Raw genomic sequence first — 21339 nt, forward strand, 5'->3', positions numbered from 1 at the left:
ATTTTCCGTGTGTTTTTTAGCTGAAAATTTGAGCAAGTAACACCCTATTTGGATTTCCCTTGTTTTTTTACAATCCAAAATATTTGGATTTTAATGGAGACTTTAAAATCGTTTGAGTTGTTGGATGTAAAGGATGTAAAGGTCAATGATACCGCATGAGTCTCGCAATGAGAAGTCTCGTCAATAGGCGGTTCGGTTTTCTTAGGGATTTCCCATGATACCATTTTCGTATCTCTTCGAAAAACATATCGATCGGTCAAAATTGGCTGAAAAAAGTGCACTAATGTAAAGATCCTAGCCCCGCACGTCAATCCGAACAAAAATAATCCCGCAATTAAATTGGGACAAAAATTAAGTTGGAACAAAAGTAATTTAATTCGTCTTGTGTAAACGGAAACAATATTGTTTAGTAAATCAAGGAAATTTTAAACCATACATGACTCTACTTAACAGAAAGCCTGTTAGATGCTTGATAAAGGCAGCCCGACGATATCCAACACCATTGAATCAGAAAAACCATAAATGTGAACAAATTATTGAGCTAAATACATCATTTTTCAAAATTATGAAATATACATTGTATAAAATAGGTCGAAAATGAGATTATTAAAGTGGCATATCGGCCAATCAAATTTAAGCACTCTGTTTGGTTTCTATCGACTAATAGCAAGTCCTACGAGTCGCTAAGGCATGGCCATGGCTCGTGAGTAAATATCAGCCCATTAGTATACAATAATTTTCGATCTTTTGTCCCAATTTTTCGATCTACTGTCCAGTCATCGTCTTGAAGAGACCCAGTCACCAAAATTGGTGATAATTAATGCGTTCGTAACAACATCAAATGTTTTTTGTTTCCTGAGAGTGTATTTTATGTGTAATTTTAGGCGTACCGTGTTTTTCGATACCTGCACGTTTCGACCCCGAGGCGAAGAACGAGACAGACGTAGAGCTCACAGTCCAAATGGTCAAAGATAATGACCCAAATTGCACAGAGGTCAACTTCAACAACATACCTGTTAGTAGACCAAAATCTCTTCCAAAAACGAAATCTTTGGTTAACAATCTTTGGTTAACAAAGTGGAAACGGCAAGCTTTTTAAAGACTAGAGGTAAATGATTGTAGACCTTATTTTACGTTTCAGGTTTCATTTTACAAGTAGGTCAAACGCGATACACTATTTTCAAGGTTAAATGTAAAGCATTTTAATCAGTTGCCGCTGATGCCTTAAGAGTCAAATTGCCAGAAAAAAAACTTGCGGTTTAATATAAGAACCAAACTTAGATCGGATTATTTGGACAACGAAGAGATTTTTCAGCTTTTATGCTACGTATAGCACTTTTATTGTGCTAATTTCTTATCGCTAAATATTTAATATCTAACTGGGCACCTTCATAAGAGTCATTGGACTCGTATGGTGTCCTAGATTGTTAGTCGCTCTCAAACGGAGTTTGGAGGACTTATATTAGTCCTATGGTCTTCTTTTATGCGATTTTTCGCTTGACGGATTCGTCTGACCCTTTCTTTTCGTCCTCAGCGGGATAAACAGGTAAAGTCCAGAGAGATTAAGTGGCCGAGCAGCTCTCATAGAGCCTTACGCCTTACTAGTCCCTAAGTATACCCTTCACCAAAACTGTTTTGATGAACCAATTTCATGGTGTGAAGGGAGGTTTTTGATCTTAAAAGTTGTACACCCTCAGTCACCCCACCCAACCTTTCTAAAGCTAGAATGCATAAGCTCCAGCTGGCTACTAGCAAACCCAACCGCTCGTCGGTCGTTTCAGTTTCTTTCGTCGGACGTAAGTCAGGTTATATTTAATGTTTAGAAAATACCCAAACACCTGTACGGTGAGTTTCTGGACGCACTCAAGGAAAATACATCAGTCAAAAGTGTCAACTTAGCCAACACGGGCATGGATGATCTTCTCGCTTATGTAAGTTGATTGTATATTTTTGATGTTAATTTTTAGAATTGATTGGGCTCGAGAAATGGCGCGCAAATCTTTTGCAAATGCATGTTATGTTTGATAGACTGTTGATTCTATTCATATTCAATGAACGACGAGCTAAGGTTATGTGCGCTATAATAATAAATTATTAGCTGTTGTCAAAAACAATAAAAGTACTCCTTTATTTTTGAGCATGTACGACTTTAAAAGAGATCACTCATGTCTCCGAAAAATAGATAAAAATTGCCGTTGATGTTACGCAGGACACGTGAAAGCTAATTCAACATTGAGGTAAATCAGGAACAGGAAAGCAAAATATGTAGCTTGATTGATAAATATAAAAGGGAAAAATAATGCAGGCAGTAAATATTCATAATTTCAATTTTTAAAATTGCCACTCCGATATCCAGTTAGCGCGTATCGAAGTGCAAAATAACCAAAATTTAGAGTAGAAATCGGAGCGTTTTGCCTCAAACTAAGCACTCGGAGAAACTTCGTGCAACATTTTGAATGAATTTGCATTTTAGCAACCATTGTTAGTGAACCATTAGCTAGCCTAGAGTAATATAAAGAAGCCTAATAGCAGCTTATGATAGCTAGAAGCCACAAATAATGTGTAATTATTTCAAAAAATTACCAATTGGTGGGCTAATTGGTTGATAATGCGATCTTCTGCCGACAGCAGTTTTTTTTGGAAATTATTGTTGTGTACTTTGCTTTCTGGAGGAAGTTTAAATGGTTGATCACTCGCCATAAAGTGCTGTTCCCCCGTTTAACTCATTGCGAGCTTTGTAAGCGCATGCTGTGCAATTAAGCTATAGTTTTTCTCCATTTTGCATATCTATAGCAACTATGAATCCTACTACTGATCAACCAGGTAAATATTTATTAATAGCCGCACAGCGATAGCTGTGTTCACACATTTTCACACAAAGATGTGTTCACACATTTTTCAATGACTTTGATCTTTCAAAACGGGATAAACAGGTAAAGCCCAGCGGGCATTAAGTTTCATTAGAGGCCCAAAGTGGACGTTAGTAGTCCTTCAAGTGCTTAGAGTGTTGCGGCTGCTCGGATGGGCTCAATTCAAGGTTAAAAGGTCATTTTCAGGAGTTTTTGGGCTCAAAATGGTGCAATTTTTCATGTTTTTTATGATGTTTTTAATTGCTCTCAAACGAAGTTTGTAGCAATTATATTAGTCCTGTTGGTCTTTTTTTTATGCGATTTTTCGCTTGACCGATTTTTCGTCTGACGCTTTTGACTTTTCGTCCTCAAAAACGGGATAAACAGGTAGCGCCCAGCGGGCATTAAGTGCTCTTAGAGCCTTTCAGCTCTGTTTCAGCTCAAACTGTTTCGGAGACTTATACTTATGGTGTGAAGGGCGGTTCTGAGAGGTTGAGAACCCCCCACCCCCGTTGACCCCCATCCCCACCGCGCTGTTGCCCCCCCCCCAACCCAGTGTTGCCCCCACCAGCCCCCAGTGCACCCCCCCCCCCCCCCCCATGGCTAGCTACTGACGAAGCCAACCGCTCGCCGGTCGTTTGAGAGCAATTCTTCCGACGTTAGTCGGTTATGTTTGAGTTTTTTGTTTGATTAGTCTTAGGTTGAAGTTTTTAAAAATTGATGAAGGCTTTTTGTGAAGCAAAATTGCCTGTTATGACCATTTTATGAGCTATATGTTTTGGTATTACAAACACAAACACACAAAATGATACCAGTTTTTGCAATTTTTTTCAAGATTTTTGAAAATTTTTGTCATTTTTTGCCTTTTTCCAGCTTCAGGGGCCAGCAAATCTCCTTTAAGGTTTGATAATAGGGCACTGTATAGTGTCTAGTAATAATGGAGTGGTTTTAAACATTTTAATGTCTCGAATTTTAGCATTTTTTTAAATATAATCTGCAATTTTTTTGAGGTTTCCTAATAAAGTTTGGCAATTTTTGATATTTGTCAATTCTCAAGTGCCAGGAAACCTATTCCACGGTCTGAAAAAGTTACTGCATAGTTGTTAGTTTCACTGGAGTTGTTTTCAACAATGTAACCTTTCGAATTTTGAAAATTTTTTGATAAAACTTGCAAGTTATTTAATTTTTTTCAAAACATTTGTCTCTTATTCAGTTTTTTTTGCCTGAGTAGCCAGATAACCTAATACAGGGTTTGATAGTATGTTATTAAATAGTTGCTAGGGGTAATTGGATGGTTTTCAACATTTTAATAGAACAAATTTCTGTTTTTTGAAATTTAAAATTTTTTAAAATTATTGCCTTTCGATCTTTGAACCAATTAATTTTTTAAAGCTTGGAATTGGTTTACTGGATAGGCTCTAGAGACACTAGAATCATTTCTTAAGAAATGCTTCTGAAGATAATAATATCGCGACTTTCAGCAGCCTTTCATTGAAGTTTGCATTTGATTTCATTTTTTTTAAAAATTTTTTGGTCATTTTCGAGTTAATCGATCTTCAAGGGCCAATTGATTTTTTCAGGCCTTGCAGATATAATACTGCACCAATTTCAGAAACAAAATTTGGTTTTGAACATATTCTTGAAATAGGTATATTTAAAGGGATCAAATTTTGCCTTAGGGGTAAAAGCTTAAAAGTTTTAGCAATGATTATATATTTGTTTAGTTTGATTGTTTCTGTTTTTTTGTGATAATTTTTGATTTTGTTTGTGTTTTAGCTGGCATCGTTGATTTGATCTGCTGGTCGAGCAGAGTAATTCTAAGTTTTCATTCAATTCTTTGAATTGTATTTCAGGACTTGTCCTGCTATGTTTTTTTTCTTTTTGTAAGATGTTTTCACATCTTTTCATGACTTTGAGCTTTCAAAACGGGATAAACAGGTAAAGCTCAGCGGGCATCAAGTTTCATTAGAGGCCCTTAGCCGCGTTTAGTTGTCCTTCAAGTGTTTAGAGTGTTGAAGCTACTGGGAAGGCCGTAATTCAAGGTTATAAGGTCATTTTTAGGAGTTTTTGAGCCCAAAATGTTGCAATTTTTTGCATTTTTTCGTCATTTTTCCAATTTTTTGTTGGACCAGTCTGAAATTGAGCTTTGTAAAGCTTCATAATGGTGTTTGGCGTGAGGTAATTACGTTTTATGGCCATTTTAAGAGCTACATATTTTGGTACTCAAAACGTAAACGCGCAAGTTTAGACAATTTCTTAACAAATTTTTCAAGGTTTTTGACAATTTTTTTCATTTTTTGAGGTTTTCAACCCCTGGTTTCATGAAGACTCCTCATGTTTATAATAATAGGTTTTTGCATAATTTCTAGTGGTAGTGGAGTGGTTTTCAACATTTTAACATCACAAATTTTAGCAGTTTTTTGATAGAAATTTTTTCAAGTTTTTGAAAATTCTTCTCAATTTTTGGGTTTCTCTAAGCTCAATGGCCAAAGCATCTCCTCTAGGTTTTGATAATAGTTTACCGCATAGTTTTATTTGTAATGTGGAATATGTTTTAAGATTTTAGTATTCAGAATTGAAAAATTGCATTTTTAAATTTCTGTAAAATTTGGTATTTTTTCTCACTGGTCAGGGAACCTCCTATAAGGTTTGCAAGTATGTTGTTGCATAGTTTCTAGTGGCAATAAAATGGTTGTCATTTTTTTAATATCACAAATTTTAGCAGGTTTTTAAAATAAAACTTGCAATTTTTCAAGTTTTTTTTTTAAAAATGCATTGAAAATTTTTGTTTTCCCTGCACCAGGGCCCAGGAACCTCCTACAGAGTTTGATAATAAGTTACTGCATAGCTTATAGAGGTGATGGAATGGTTATCAACGCATTAATAACACGAATATCAGCAATATCTTGATAAAATTAAATTTTTTTTCAATTCTCCGAAAATTATTATCATGTTGCAATTTCGTGGACCTTTTTGAGCCAGTGAAGCTATTCAAGGCTTGGAGTAGGGATAATGGATAGTCTCTGGAGACAATGAAAGGGTTCTGAAGATTATAATATCACGTATTTAGCAAGATTTTATGAATTTTTTTTTTCTTTTAAATGTTTAGAATTCTTTGTCAGTTCTGAGTTTAATGACCTTTACTGTCCCACGAAGCTTTTCTAAGTCTTGCAGATGTGTTACATGACAGAATTCCAGACATAAAAAATTGGTTTTTACTTTTCTCCAGCGATATTTAGAACCTTTCTTTAAATTTTGCTTTTCTCAGTTTTTTGAAGCATTTGTCATATCTCTCGAGTTTATCTACCTTTGGTGGCAAAATAATCTCTTTCAAAGCTTGTGCTTGAACTAATGATAATTTTTAATTGTGTCATTTATGGCCTTCAGGTTAAAAGCTTCAAGAGTTTTAGCATTGATTATTTTTTTTTGTTTAGTTTGTTTGATTCTTTTGGGCTCTCAACTTTTGAGATTTTGTCTTTATGGTTGGGATTGTTCAATTGATCTGCTGATCAGGTACATTAGGTCTGTTTGTCATTCAATTTTTTGGATTGTATTTCAGGACTTGGCCTGCTATGTTTTTTACTTCGTCGAATAAAAAAATGTTTCGCTTTACCTCATTTTGCCGCTTTTTCAACATTTTGCGTGATATCTTTTTGACTTCTCTAGGCTAGTTTCTGTCTTCTCTCATTCTGCTAAAAGTGATTTTGAACATCAGTTGCTCAGCAAAGCAATTCAAAATGAACAGAGTCAGTTTAAAAAAATTGAAGTCAGAAGTAGAAACGGGATAAACCCATAAAGCCCAATTTTAGATGCCCGCTATTTGAACGTCGTTCGTATAAGTCTTAGTTACCACCTCTAATGCTTATTGGTATTGATAGTAGCCCCTGTACCCTCTCTCTAAGAAACAGAAGTACGTTATGTTCAACTACGAAATGCCATCAAAATAAATCGGACTTAAAAAATGTTTTTGTACAGAAGTCTTTTTTTTCAATATCTATTCTTTCAATCCCAATCATGCTTATTGGAATCAACGGCGGCTATTTTCCGGCATTCTGCCGGGTATGTTCTAATTAGTTTTCCAATCCATTCATAGTCCGTTCTATGTCTAGTTTTCTGTTTAGTCAATGAAAATTCTTTGAATTGTACGTCAGGACTTGTCCTGCTATGTTTTTTTATTTCGTCGTCATGATTTTTGTTACGACCATATGACGTCACAGCCACTTTTTGTTCATTCGTTCATGCAATTTCAACTGAATTGCATGTGTGACGTCATTTTTCGCTCGTAATGGAGCGAGTTTTGTTGTTCATGCGCGTGATTAAATTTTTGGTCACACTTGACTTACCTCTATCTCAAAAATGACTTCCTCAATTTGAAATTGACTTTTATTTACTTTAATTCAAAGAGATATGGTCAAATGGGTGTGTGTCACTCTAAATGAAGGTTATTTGAGATCAGCTAATAGAGGCAGCAATAACTCGTACAGATTTTTAATCAAAATTTAACAGATCAGCCTTCAATGAAAAGACGAATTTTTTTGGTCTGTCTTACTGTTTTTTTTAGACTGCCGATCAACGAATCTATTGCGGCTATTTTCTGGCAATCTGCCAGCTATGTTTGAATTCTGCTATTAAGTCTTGTAGTATATATCTCTCGAGCTTGCTATCAATCCTCTAAATTCTCTGCTGATCTTGCAGGGCTTTAATTTCTAGGTCCTGCTCTGTCGTCTTTTGGTTTAAAATGCGATTTCAAAATACGTACTTTGTTTGCATTGATAGTAAAACTCACTGCAATGGGTGAGGATTGAGACTTTTTTTCTATCTCGTACAGGAAGCAAAACTGGAATTAAGCCAAAAAAATAATTTGTAATATATCAGATAGCAATAATAGTTTTGAAAGTTCTTCTGAAAGCAGTGCCACTGTTTGATTTTAATGATTGTTAGCCGAAGTTAAGAGTGATAGGGTATGCGATAAGAATTTCAGCGATAAGGTATGCAAATTATTGCAGCTGAATTTTTTTCGAGCTCATTTAATAACAGTGTTTTGGCTATGTAAAATTGCAGTTTCAATGTTTAATTAGTAGAAAAATTGAATGCTTGTTTTTATTAGCCGCCTCAACTTCTCAGCCGGCTATTATAGCGCTCCTAATTTTTTACAATTCAAAGAATTTAAATTGTATTGGGGCGCTGTCTTTTAAAGATCTGTTCACACATTTTCACAAATTGGATTTGTGCTTTTGGTTACGCCGAAACAGGAATTGGAGCGAAAAAGCGAGTGGCTTTGCGACCTGAAATTTTTTCGTTCTAATTTTAAAGTAGAGTGAGAAAACGGCGTTTAAACAAAAATTCTCTTTCGCACTAGTGATTTTATGTTCACATGCGGCAATTTCACTTTGGTTTTTACTGTTTTTTAATAGCCGCACAGCGATAGCTGAGGCTATTATTGGCCTTCTCTTGGTTTTTTTTTATTTCGTCGTCATGATTTTTGTTACGACCATATGACGTCACAGCCATTTTTTGTTCATTCGTTCATGCAATTTCAACTGAATTGCATGTGTGACGTCATTTTTCGCTCTTAGTGGAGCGAGTTTTTTGTTCATGCGCGTGATTAAGTTTTTGGTCACACTTGACTTACCTCACTCTCAAAAATGACTTCCTCACTTTGAAATTGACTTTTATTTACTTTAATTCAAAGAGATAAGGTCAAATGGGTGTGTATCACTCTAAATGAAGGTTATTTGAGATCAGTTAATAGAGGCAGCAATAACTTATACAGATTTTTAATCAAAATATAAAAGATCAGCCTTCAATGAAAAGACGAATTTTTTTGGTCTGTCTTTTTTACTGTTTTTTTAGACTGCCGATCTACGAATCTATTGCGGCTATTTTCTGGCAATCTGCCAGCTATGTTTCAAATTTTTGGATCGGATTTTTTTCTAAATGGTTTTCCCAATCCATTCATAGTTCATTCTAGACCTAGTTTTTTGTTATAATCAAATTTACATTTCTCGCTAGTGGTTTCTTTTGTTCTCGCTAGCGGTATTTTGACATTGATTTTCTGTTTCTGTTTTTTTTGTTTTGTCTGATTTTTTAGAAATGGTTTTCCGAATTCACTCATAGTCCATTCTAGGTCTAGTTTTTTGTTGAGTCAATGAAAATTCTTTGAATTGTACGTCAGGACTTGTCCTGCTATGTTTTTGTTTCGTCTTACCCTGACTTCTTGGAATTGACTTTTTCAATGACTTCAGTGACTTCTACTGCTTTGCAGTTAAAATTTGTGTTCGTTCATTTCTGCTTTTAGACTTATCTCACTCAAAAAAATGACTTCTGAACTCACAAGTGCCACTTATGGAACTTTAGGTTTTATGAACATTTACTAATTAAAGGTCAATAGTGTGCATCTAAGTAGTGCCAAAATTATATGCCCTTATTCCTGAGTAACAGAGTCTTGAGTTTTAATATCGAATATTAATTTTGAAAAAGCTCCATTAGGGCTTTTTTCCTTGTGGAGCAATTATGTCTCATAAAAATGACAGTCCGAATCTAACCCAAAAAGTCTAGTGGTCTATTAAAGATCTGGTGGTCGATCTGTCAATCTTATTTCTTTAGTTGTTTCAATTCAGGGTAGGCCACAAGCGTCTATCGCGGGTATTTTCCGGCAATATGCCGGCTATGTTTAGCATTTCCCTACAGTTGCGTATCTTTAAATGTGTCTTATCTTCTCAAACGAGTATATAAAGGGAGAATACTAATGCAGGGATCACTTGTGCAAATGCTCTTTTCAATAAATGACTAGAATTTAGTATTTATTATACACTCAGTATAAAATTGAATTTTATTTGGGTAAAATAACGTGAGCTAATCTAATTTTGCTAGACATATTGGTTTGCAATCCATAGGCGAACTTCTGAATAGCTCGAAAGTGACTCAAAAGACATCACTCTGTCGAGTGATAATATTGCAAACTTATTCTAAGATGAATAATTTGGTTTAAGGCCCTGGCAGATGTTCTGGAAATGAACAACACTTTGGAGGCCGTGAACGTGGAGAGTAACTACATCACAGGCGATGGAGGCCTCACTGTAAGTCAACTCAAACTTTTCTGTGGGTCAGAGGTCCCGATCCTCAACGCTATTTCGATTTCCGTTTCCGTATTAGAAACCCCATGAAGTTATAGTACCCTTTTCAACTGAGTAGACATTAGCTGCTGTATTATATTTCTTAAACATGGTGGACTTAGTTAAGCTATTATTTCGACGGTCTAGCAATAACAGTGACTCTAGAGAATTGACCGTTGAAATTAATCAGACAAACAAGAAGCACATCAAGTTGAGCAATGCAGTTGCAGATATCTCTACAAATACCTGCTTTTTCTAATATATTGTTTTTTCTATGATATTGGATAAATAAACAAATCATCGCTCCTTATTTAAGCTCATGGTTTTTTATGAGACCTAAATCAGTACGACCGAATTTTTAAAATCTGGTGTCTTCATTCCCACTCTGGTTGGAAATTTTACTTCAGCCTTCAGGACTCCAGCAAAATCAAACAAAAAAGGTGTTGAATTGGAGAGGCAATGTTACACACAAATTAAAAATCAAATACAAATCTTGCGAGTTCCTGATTGCAAACTAAAAATGAACACTTCAACATATGGCAAAAATTAGCAATTTCGCCTAATGTCTTCGCTTCAATGTCTGCAGGAATATTTTTAGGCTTTTCAATTTATTGTATAACTTTGTTGCACGAAATTTGATTGAACAGCGTTCTATTTTTCTTTTACATAAAGGTTGTTTGAGTAACTTAATTGCCGATCCCCTAGTTTGTCTTTCTATGGTATAAGGCACTAACAAGTCATTACAAAAATTTTCACAATGAAGGCCACTGATTGCTTTCAGAGAAAACTTAATCAATTCATACACGCGCAGATCATAAGCAGTCAATATGGAGTGCTTCCGGAATATGTCCTCACTTGAATCGGTTGTTTTCTTGAAATAAATGAACTTTACAATTTTTTTCTGTAATTGATAAATAGGCAGAAGCAAAGAGTAACTACAGCAGCCATAGACTAAGACTCCATATTGAACAATAGGCCTAACGTTTGATTCGTAATACTATATCAACAGTTTCCTAGGCAAAAATTGTCTCAGTTTTGCGATAATACCGCATTGCTTGCTTAACTTCTTTATAACTTCTTTAATATGACTTCCAAAAGAAGGCTTGGAATCAACAACTTACAAACTGGTTCCTTTTTTATTTCCCTCGAGATAAAAGAGAAACTGTCTGACGCATTAGCTGCTAAAGTGATACCCATCTGTACCGTTTTAGCTAAATTGAGCTCTTATGTATTTGAATTGAGCCACTTGCTAATATCTGATTTTGTTATCAATTGTATCAAAAGTTTTCCTCAGTTCCAAGAAAAAACTAAAAAAGTTTCCTCTTTTATAGACAGATCACAAATTTTCCGTAAATTCAACAAGTGCATCAATTGTAGTGTTTGTTTTGAAATCCGAATTGTCTATGATAAAACAAAGAAAATCTTTCAAAGTAAGAGTATACCCGATTAAACATAATTTTTCCATAAACCTTGCTCCAAAAAATAAGTAGTGAAATAGGCCTGTAATTATTTTCTTCTAACTTTGAACCAGATTTGTGCAAAGGAAAGAGTTTTGTTTTTTTTTAAGCTCTTGTGGGAATTCGCCCCTGTGGAACGAAAGATTTATTAAAAACGTAATATACTCAATAGTTACAGGCGCTGACATTTTTACCAAATGATTATTAACAAAATCCTCAGCAGAGGATGATTTATTATCCAAATTTGATATTACTACTTTAACTTCCCTCCTTTGTAACTTTAAACAGAAACATCGATTGCTGACTTGGAACTTCCGGTTCATTTTCAGCACCGACTTGCTTGCTGATTTCAAACCCAACATTGGCAAAGTAATTGTTAAACGCTATTGCGTTATCTTGATCATTCGGCTGACTAATACTGTTCGTCACAGTTTCCAGAACAGGGACTTTGGAACTGTTCATTACTTTAAATCACAGCTTAAATCATTTAATTTAATAGACTTGTCGTTTGTTACCGAGGCAAGATTTAAATTTGTTTTAATAGAAGTCTTTTTTTTTGGCTGCAGAGCATTGTTTTTCAAAGCTTTATCTTAATCCCTTGAACTTTTCTAGCCAACTATTATCATCACTTCCTTTCCAATAACGATAAGCAATGTACTTCTTTTTTTTGAGATTTTTCCAGTTTAATGCTGAACCATTTAGGCTATTTGTTTCTCTCTACCGAGCTGTATTAAGGGAGCAAATCTGTCCGTAACATCCAAAAAACACTACTAAAGGCATTGAATGCATTTGAAGGATTGGTACACGTTGTTATTTTTTTCTTTTCTTAATGCCAACTCTTTATCTAATTCATCTAAATAGCGTTTAACTTTTTCTGGATCGTTTGCAAACTTAGTATATCTAAAAAGTAACAAGTCTTTATTTGTTTTTGTTCGAACTCTGCAACTGAGTTGAATCGGGTAAAGATCTGAGAAGCTTTGATGTAGCAGGACTTCGGTTTAACAATCAGGTACATTTCGATAAATAAAGTGATCTAAGCATGTTGAAGTTTTATGCGTTACTCTAGTTGGCTCGTTTACTCCGAATACAAAACCATTTGAAGCTATTATATTCATTTAGTCGTTTATATAACGATTCTGCTCCAAAATGTTGATTTTGAATTCACCGCATATAATAGAAGGTTTTGTATTGCTGCTCCATGACTCCAAGAAATTATCAAAAACCTTTTAGAAGTCCATTTTGGGCCTGCTAGATTTATTGGCACTAAGTTCTATAACAGCAGCTTCGTTGAAAGGATTTTTGTGTGCTCTTTTGAAATCATGATCACTTTTCAACTGTTTCTTAACACCACCACCCTTCGAACTTCTGTTTTTAGCGCATACTGATGATAGCCTGTAACAAGTAAACTATTGGCATCGTCGCCGCTGTTCAACCAAGTTTCTCTCGAACACAAAACGTCGGGCATTTTTTCGAGTCGGTGAATTAAAGTTTCTAGTTCACCGAAATGTGTCTTAAAGATCTCACATTTAAGTGAAGCACCTGTTTGCATATGTATTTTTGGTTGTTATCTTTATGATGTTAAACTTGAATAGGAGTATTAGTTGTCTTTCCGAAATGGCCCGGAAACTTGTCCAGTCTCTTGAAATGAATTAAATTGGCTCAAAAATTTTCGGAAGCATTCAAACACGTCTCACAAGCCGTATTTAAGATCTATAGCACACTGATTATATAGATTAAGCCATCTTGCCTCCATTCAAAAAAAATTGTACCTTCTCTTGTCCAAGCTGAATTGACTCGTACATCAGTGTTTATCATCCTCAGGAAATTAAGCCTTGCTTTCGTTATATCTTCAAAAATACGAACATCAGACTGGTTTTTCTTGTTTTTAAGATCGCCAATTTTTGCCATACGTCGAGAAAATTTTGCAATGACTGGTCTATTTTGTATTCTAGTTGAAGCAGCAAGCCGGTATACAATTGAAATGTCGTTTCTGTTACCGATACGTTTAGTATTCTTGCTAAATCTACGAAAGCCGCTGTTGTTTACTGGTAAGACTCCCTTTGTCCCCTCTGATGGCTTTCCGGCAAATCCAGAATTTTGATGTTTTCTCTTCTGTTGTAATTTTCGAGAACTTCGGCTTCAGATAGTGCGATTAATTCAAGCTTTCCAGGTTCAAAATCATTTCGCAGCCGCATCTCTTCTTGCATTTGCTACAAGTGGTCTTCGACAATCTCGTTTATAGTTGATCAAAGCTCCGATCGTATACATTGGACTATGGTTGGAATCAAACTTCCTACCGCTTTTGGGACCCCCTACTCAATTGCTTGGGCGATGTCTACATCGTTGAAAGCGTTATCAGCTGGGCTTAGAACATTGAGGCCACGTTTGTTTGGCTTATTCAAAGAAATTTGGCCTTGATATTTAAGAGTAGGGATTCCATCTTTATCAGATTCCTTTTCTACAGTGAGCGACTCGTGCTGAGTATGATTAAGTACTTCGTTGTTCATTTTTGTGAGTAAAAAGCTGAAAATCTTGTTATGTTGAGGATTGATAGAGGTTAAAGATGTACTAAATGATGAAAAACCGCACAAAAGATAATCAAAGATCAAGCACGTCGAGAAATATAAATTAAGGCAACTCCCTGTGAATTTCAGGTCTCGGATCGCACCAAGATAATAATATCTCAAATGCTACGGATCGGAGAAATTCACAAAGAATTGGCTGAAGAGATGACGCACCTTTATTTTACTGGCGTGCCTCCAAATCGCCTTCGCCCGTCTTTTTCTGCTTTTTCAACTTTTTAATTTTTGATTTCCGTTTTCGTGACTTTGATCTCTTCTTCAAAGATAGTTGCCGTAAATCCTTTTCGTGATTAATAACAATCGACAATAATGAAGTTCTATATTAACGTTTGGACGCACTTTACGTAGTTCGTCTTTGAACCAGGTTAATTTCTGTTTGCTCTTAGATAATAGGTGTTTCTTTACTGAAATTATTGAACAAACTTGTGCGTTTCACAGTTTTTCAAAAATATCTGTTTTTCCAATTCGTCTATTGTACACAATCGCTCGAAAATGTTCTTCAAAATTGTCAATGGTTCCAACAATTGTTCAACAGTCTGTGGTGAGAAATTATTACTTCGATGCCCACTTAGTGAGTTGCTTAACACATCATGCCATAAAATTAAATCTTCTGTTCGTTGAAGATTTCCACGTAATATCAAATGCTGTAAGTTTTTGTGCGGTGAGACAGTATTTGGATTGAAACTGAGACCTGGTCTAGCAAAAGTTGATATCTGAAATTTCTTTTTGAACCAACTCTGAGATTTTTCGATAACTTGGTATAGACAGCTGGCGCCAACAATGAATACATTGGGTTCTTTCAACGAAGAACGCGAGCAGTTCACATTCGTCTATTTTAAACAAATTGATGACGGACAAAGATAACTTTCAAATCTTCCGCCGGAATCTAAAATCCCTTATAAGCGGTGCTACCCAATGAAAATCCGGCCTCTATCAACATGCAATAATTATTCAGGACAAAGCTGAAAATACAATTAAATAGCCTCCCAGGTGCAATTGAAGAGTATTTAATAAGTTTATCACTACAATTAGGCTGAAGTGGTTGAAGCAGATACAATTACATGTTCATCACAAGGGACCTTCTATTTCGATGAGTCATTCTGGAGATATGCATCACATCGACCTCGCCAACGCATAGAAGCTGATCCTCTGATAGCAACAAAAGATAATGACAGACAACCTACTTTAGGCCACCAATAATCCCTCAGAATAGAAACTTCGATTATCTGATAGTACGGCCATTCCCTCTGGATTTCTTGCAAGTTTAGAAAAACCACTCAGAATTTCAAGAGGAAGGGATATGAACAAAATATTTCTCACACATCGATTAAGGAGCATTGTACTTCCGCTCCTCAGCAATGTCACAATGGCGTAACCTGACTTCAGTGACGTATGAGAAATTGTGTTTGGTTGCAGTGACGGAGTAACGGTATCGTCGAAGGCAGCTGGGTTGCCAGTATTCCTACAAAAATGTCACTGGCTGGCTGTGGCTATCGGGAATCAATATTTGTTCCTCCAGAACCGGCGATAAAGCTGCAATTAGACTATCCGCTCAAATGCGATCGTGTCTAGCTATAACGTCGACTCTACCTTGTCAAGCAACTTTGCGAGCGCCAAAGATGTCTATTGCTCCTCATGCAATACTTACAACTAGGTTAACTTTTATATGTCGGAATTACTAGACGGTATTTTACACTGACTCGGACTTCGTTCGTATGCATTTCTAAAGCGCGATTAGGGGAGCATTAAGTCAGGCCCCTGCTTGTAGGAGTGACGGGTCAGCGAAAGGCAAAAATTGTCTCAGTTTTGCGATAATACCGCATTGCTTGCTTAACTTCTTTATAACTTCTTTAATATGACTTCCAAAAGAAGGCTTGGAATCAACAACTTACAAACTGGTTCCTTTTTTATTTCCCTCGAGATAAAAGAGAAACTGTCTGACGCATTAGCTGCTAAAGTGATACCCATCTGTACCGTTTTAGCTAAATTGAACTCTTATGTATTTGAATTGAGCCACTTGCTAATATCTGATTTTGTTATCAATTGTATCAAAAGTTTTCCTCAGTTCCAAGAAAAAACTAAAAAAGTTTCCTCTTTTATAGACAGATCACAAATTTTCCGTAAATTCAACAAGTGCATCAATTGTAGTGTTTGTTTTGAAATCCGAATTGTCTATGATAAAACAAAGAAAATCTTTCAAAGTAAGAGTATACCCGATTAAACATAATTTTTCCATAAACCTTGCTCCAAACAATAAGTAGTGAAATAGGCCTGTAATTATTTTCTTCTAACTTTGAACCAGATTTGTGCAAAGGAAAGAGTTTTGTTTTTTTTTTAAGCTCTTGTGGGAATTCGCCCCTGTGGAACGAAAGATTTATTAAAAACGTAATATACTCAATAGTTACAGGCGCTGACATTTTTACCAAATGATTATTAACAAAATCCTCAGCAGAGGATGATTTATTATCCAAATTTGATATTACTACTTTAACTTCCCTCCTTTGTAACTTTAAACAGAAACATCGATTGCTGACTTGGAACTTCCGGTTCATTTTCAGCACCGACATGCTTGCTGATTTCAAACCCAACATTGGCAAAATAATTGTTAAACGCTATTGCGTTATCTTGATCATTCGGCTGACTAATACTGTTCGTCACAGTTTCCAGAACAGGGACTTTGGAACTGTTCATTACTTTAAATCACAGCTTAAATCATTTAATTTAATAGACTTGTCGTTTGTTACCGAGGCAAGATTTAAATTTGTTTTAATAGAAGTCTTTTTTTTTGGCTGCAGAGCATTGTTTTTCAAAGCTTTATCTTAATCCCTTGAACTTTTCTAGCCAACTATTATCATCACTTCCTTTCCAATAACGATAAGCAATGTACTTCTTTTTTTTGAGATTTTTCCAGTTTAATGCTGAACCATTTAGGCTATTTGTTTCTCTCTACCGAGCTGTATTAAGGGAGCAAATCTGTCCGTAACATCCAAAAAACACTACTAAAGGCATTGAATGCATTTGAAGGATTGGTACACGTTGTTATTTTTTTCTTTTCTTAATGCCAACTCTTTATCTAATTCATCTAAATAGCGTTTAACTTTTTCTGGATCGTTTGCAAACTTAGTATATCTAAAAAGTAACAAGTCTTTATTTGTTTTTGTTCGAACTCTGCAACTGAGTTGAATCGGGTAAAGATCTGAGAAGCTTTGATGTAGCAGGACTTCGGTTTAACAATCAGGTACATTTCGATAAATAAAGTGATCTAAGCATGTTGAAGTTTTATGCGTTACTCTAGTTGGCTCGTTTACTCCGAATACAAAACCATTTGAAGCTATTATATTCATTTAGTCGTTTATATAACGATTCTGCTCCAAAATGTTGATTTTGAATTCACCGCATATAATAGAAGGTTTTGTATTGCTGCTCCATGACTCCAAGAAATTATCAAAAACCTTTTAGAAGTCCATTTTGGGCCTGCTAGATTTATTGGCACTAAGTTCTATTACAGCAGCTTCGTTGAAAGGATTTTTGTGTGCTCTTTTGAAATCATGATCACTTTTCAACTGTTTCTTAACACCACCACCCTTCGAACTTCTGTTTTTAGCGCATACTGATGATAGCCTGTAACAAGTAAACTACTGGCATCGTCGCCGCTGTTCAACCAAGTTTCTCTCGAACACAAAACGTCGGGCATTTTTTCGAGTCGGTGAATTAAAGTTTCTAGTTCACCGAAATGTGTCTTAAAGATCTCACATTTAAGTGAAGCACCTGTTTGCATATGTATTTTTGGTTGTTATCTTTATGATGTTAAACTTGAATAGGAGTATTAGTTGTCTTTCCGAAATGGCCCGGAAACTTGTCCAGTCTCTTGAAATGAATTAAATTGGCTCAAAAATTTTCGGAAGCATTCAAACACGTCTCACAAGCCGTATTTAAGATCTATAGCACACTGATTATATAGATTAAGCCATCTTGCCTCCATTCAAAAAAAATTGTACCTTCTCTTGTCCAAGCTGAATTGACTCGTACATCAGTGTTTATCATCCTCAGGAAATTAATCCTTGCTTTCGTTATATCTTCAAAAATACGAACATCAGACTGGTTTTTCTTGTTTTTAAGATCGCCAATTTTTGCCATACGTCGAGAAAATTTTGCAATGACTGGTCTATTTTGTATTCTAGTTGAAGCAGCAAGCCGGTATACAATTGAAATGTCGTTTCTGTTACCGATACGTTTAGTATTCTTGCTAAATCTACGAAAGCCGCTGTTGTTTACTGGTAAGACTCCCTTTGTCCCCTCTGATGGCTTTCCGGCAAATCCAGAATTTTGATGTTTTCTCTTCTGTTGTAATTTTCGAGAACTTCGGCTTCAGATAGTGCGATTAATTCAAGCTTTCCAGGTTCAAAATCATTTCGCAGCCGCATCTCTTCTTGCATTTGCTACAAGTGGTCTTCGACAATCTCGTTTATAGTTGATCAAAGCTCCGATCGTATACATTGGACTATGGTTGGAATCAAACTTCCTACCGCTTTTGGGACCCCCTACTCAATTGCTTGGGCGATGTCTACATCGTTGAAAGCGTTATCAGCTGGGCTTAGAACATTGAGGCCACGTTTGTTTGGCTTATTCAAAGAAATTTGGCCTTGATATTTAAGAGTAGGGATTCCATCTTTATCAGATTCCTTTTCTACAGTGAGCGACTCGTGCTGAGTATGATTAAGTACTTCGTTGTTCATTTTTGTGAGTAAAAAGCTGAAAATCTTGTTATGTTGAGGATTGATAGAGGTTAAAGATGTACTAAATGATGAAAAACCGCACAAAAGATAATCAAAGATCAAGCACGTCGAGAAATATAAATTAAGGCAACTCCCTGTGAATTTCAGGTCTCGGATCGCACCAAGATAATAATATCTCAAATGCTACGGATCGGAGAAATTCACAAAGAATTGGCTGAAGAGATGACGCACCTTTATTTTACTGGCGTGCCTCCAAATCGCCTTCGCCCGTCTTTTTCTGCTTTTTCAACTTTTTAATTTTTGATTTCCGTTTTCGTGACTTTGATATCTTCTTCAAAGATAGTTGCCGTAAATCCTTTTCGTGATTAATAACAATCGACAATAATGAAGTTCTATATTAACGTTTGGACGCACTTTACGTAGTTCGTCTTTGAACCAGGTTAATTTCTGTTTGCTCTTAGATAATAGGTGTTTCTTTACTGAAATTATTGAACAAACTTGTGCGTTTCACAGTTTTTCAAAAATATCTGTTTTTCCAATTCGTCTATTGTACACAATCGCTCGAAAATGTTCTTCAAAATTGTCACTGGTTCCAACAATTGTTCAACAGTCTGTGGTGAGAAATTATTACTTCGATGCCCACTTAGTGAGTTGCTTAACACATCATGCCATAAAATTAAATCTTCTGTTCGTTGAAGATTTCCACGTAATATCAAATGCTGTAAGTTTTTGTGCGGTGAGACAGTATTTGGATTGAAACTGAGACCTGGTCTAGCAAAAGTTGATATCTGAAATTTCTTTTTGAACCAACTCTGAGATTTTTCGATAACTTGGTATAGACAGCTGGCGCCAACAATGAATACATTGGGTTCTTTCAACGAAGAACGCGAGCAGTTCACATTCGTCTATTTTAAACAAATTGATGACGGACAAAGATAACTTTCAAATCTTCCGCCGGAATCTAAAATCCCTTATAAGCGGTGCTACCCAATGAAAATCCGGCCTCTATCAACATGCAATAATTATTCAGGACAAAGCTGAAAATACAATTAAATAGCCTCCCAGGTGCAATTGAAGAGTATTTAATAAGTTTATCACTACAATTAGGCTGAAGTGGTTGAAGCAGATACAATTACATGTTCATCACAAGGGACCTTCTATTTCGATGAGTCATTCTGGAGATATGCATCACATCGACCTCGCCAACGCATAGAAGCTGATCCTCTGATAGCAACAAAAGATAATGACAGACAACCTACTTTAGGCCACCAATAATCCCTCAGAATAGAAACTTCGATTATCTGATAGTACGGCCATTCCCTCTGGATTTCTTGCAAGTTTAGAAAAACCACTCAGAATTTCAAGAGGAAGGGATATGAACAAAATATTTCTCACACATCGATTAAGGAGCATTGTACTTCCGCTCCTCAGCAATGTCACAATGGCGTAACCTGACTTCAGTGACGTATGAGAAATTGTGTTTGGTTGCAGTGACGGAGTAACGGTATCGTCGAAGGCAGCTGGGTTGCCAGTATTCCTACAAAAATGTCACTGGCTGGCTGTGGCTATCGGGAATCAATATTTGTTCCTCCAGAACCGGCGATAAAGCTGCAATTAGACTATCCGCTCAAATGCGATCGTGTCTAGCTATAACGTCGACTCTACCTTGTCAAGCAACTTTGCGAGCGCCAAAGATGTCTATTGCTCCTCATGCAATACTTACAACTAGGTTAACTTTTATATGTCGGAATTACTAGACGGTATTTTACACTGACTCGGACTTCGTTCGTATGCATTTCTAAAGCGCGATTAGGGGAGCATTAAGTCAGGCCCCTGCTTGTAGGAGTGACGGGTCAGCGACAACAGGCGATTGGCTCTATCACACATGTATGTTTTTCCTATCAGCAACTGGAAAGAGGTACTGTTGTGGGATTCGTGATTTTTACTTGAGTGAAACTTATTACTTCAAGATGAGAAGTGGCATCAACCAATTGTTTAACAGTTCCTTTCTGTATGAATATCTGATATTTTACTAGAAATGACTTGAACCTGAAGAAACACAGCTAATGTAAGCTGCTCTAATCAAACAACTGTAAAACTTCAAGTACCTTCTCTAAAGTTTTGTGGCATCTCATTGAGTAAACCATTATTGCGGCGAACCCAAACAAAATTGCAAATTGCCTAGTGCGCATTCGGGGTCATCAAGATAACCAAGACACTCTAGCAGCGAAGATAGTTCTCCAGTTCTTTACAGACAAAAGCGACATGCTCTGGACTACCAATTGCAGAAACAAGTATTTCTAGCCCTTCGTTATTGTTTCTATTGATTGCTTTGTCAAACATTAGCAGCTCAGAACTGACCATATCTCACATTTGTCCTAACGTAGAATTAGACCTCTTTTAGGATCTTCCTCGTAAAGGTTCCATCTGCTTTACTCCCGTATTTCTAGTAAGTTTACCTCAAAAACAAAAATCTGTCTCGAGATGCAGGAACTAAAAGCTGAAATACTTGGCATGTCATGTAATCTTCAGCTGCTTTCAAAGAAGAAAAACGTTGTACTGAATTGAAAGTTCCTAAAAAACTTCAGAGTTCAAAGAAG

The 21339-nt window shown here is 36.0% G+C and overlaps 1 protein-coding gene across 2 annotated transcripts in view; it reads left to right on the forward strand.

Annotated features, from left to right (window-relative positions):
* The window catches only part of LOC142352020 (tropomodulin-1-like), a 65667-nt gene that overhangs the window by 20946 nt on the left and 23382 nt on the right, over positions 1–21339 (forward strand). For both annotated transcript variants that reach the window (XM_075404353.1, XM_075404354.1), the window contains 3 exons: positions 885–1015; positions 1824–1931; positions 9842–9928. In XM_075404353.1, coding sequence (XP_075260468.1) covers positions 885–1015; positions 1824–1931; positions 9842–9928 — 326 coding nt within the window. The remainder of the gene's footprint in view (positions 1–884; positions 1016–1823; positions 1932–9841; positions 9929–21339) is intronic.

This window comes from Convolutriloba macropyga, chromosome 13 (genome assembly GCF_964194025.1).
Source record: "Convolutriloba macropyga chromosome 13, txConMacr16.3, whole genome shotgun sequence".
NCBI lineage: Eukaryota > Metazoa > Xenacoelomorpha > Acoela > Convolutidae > Convolutriloba > Convolutriloba macropyga.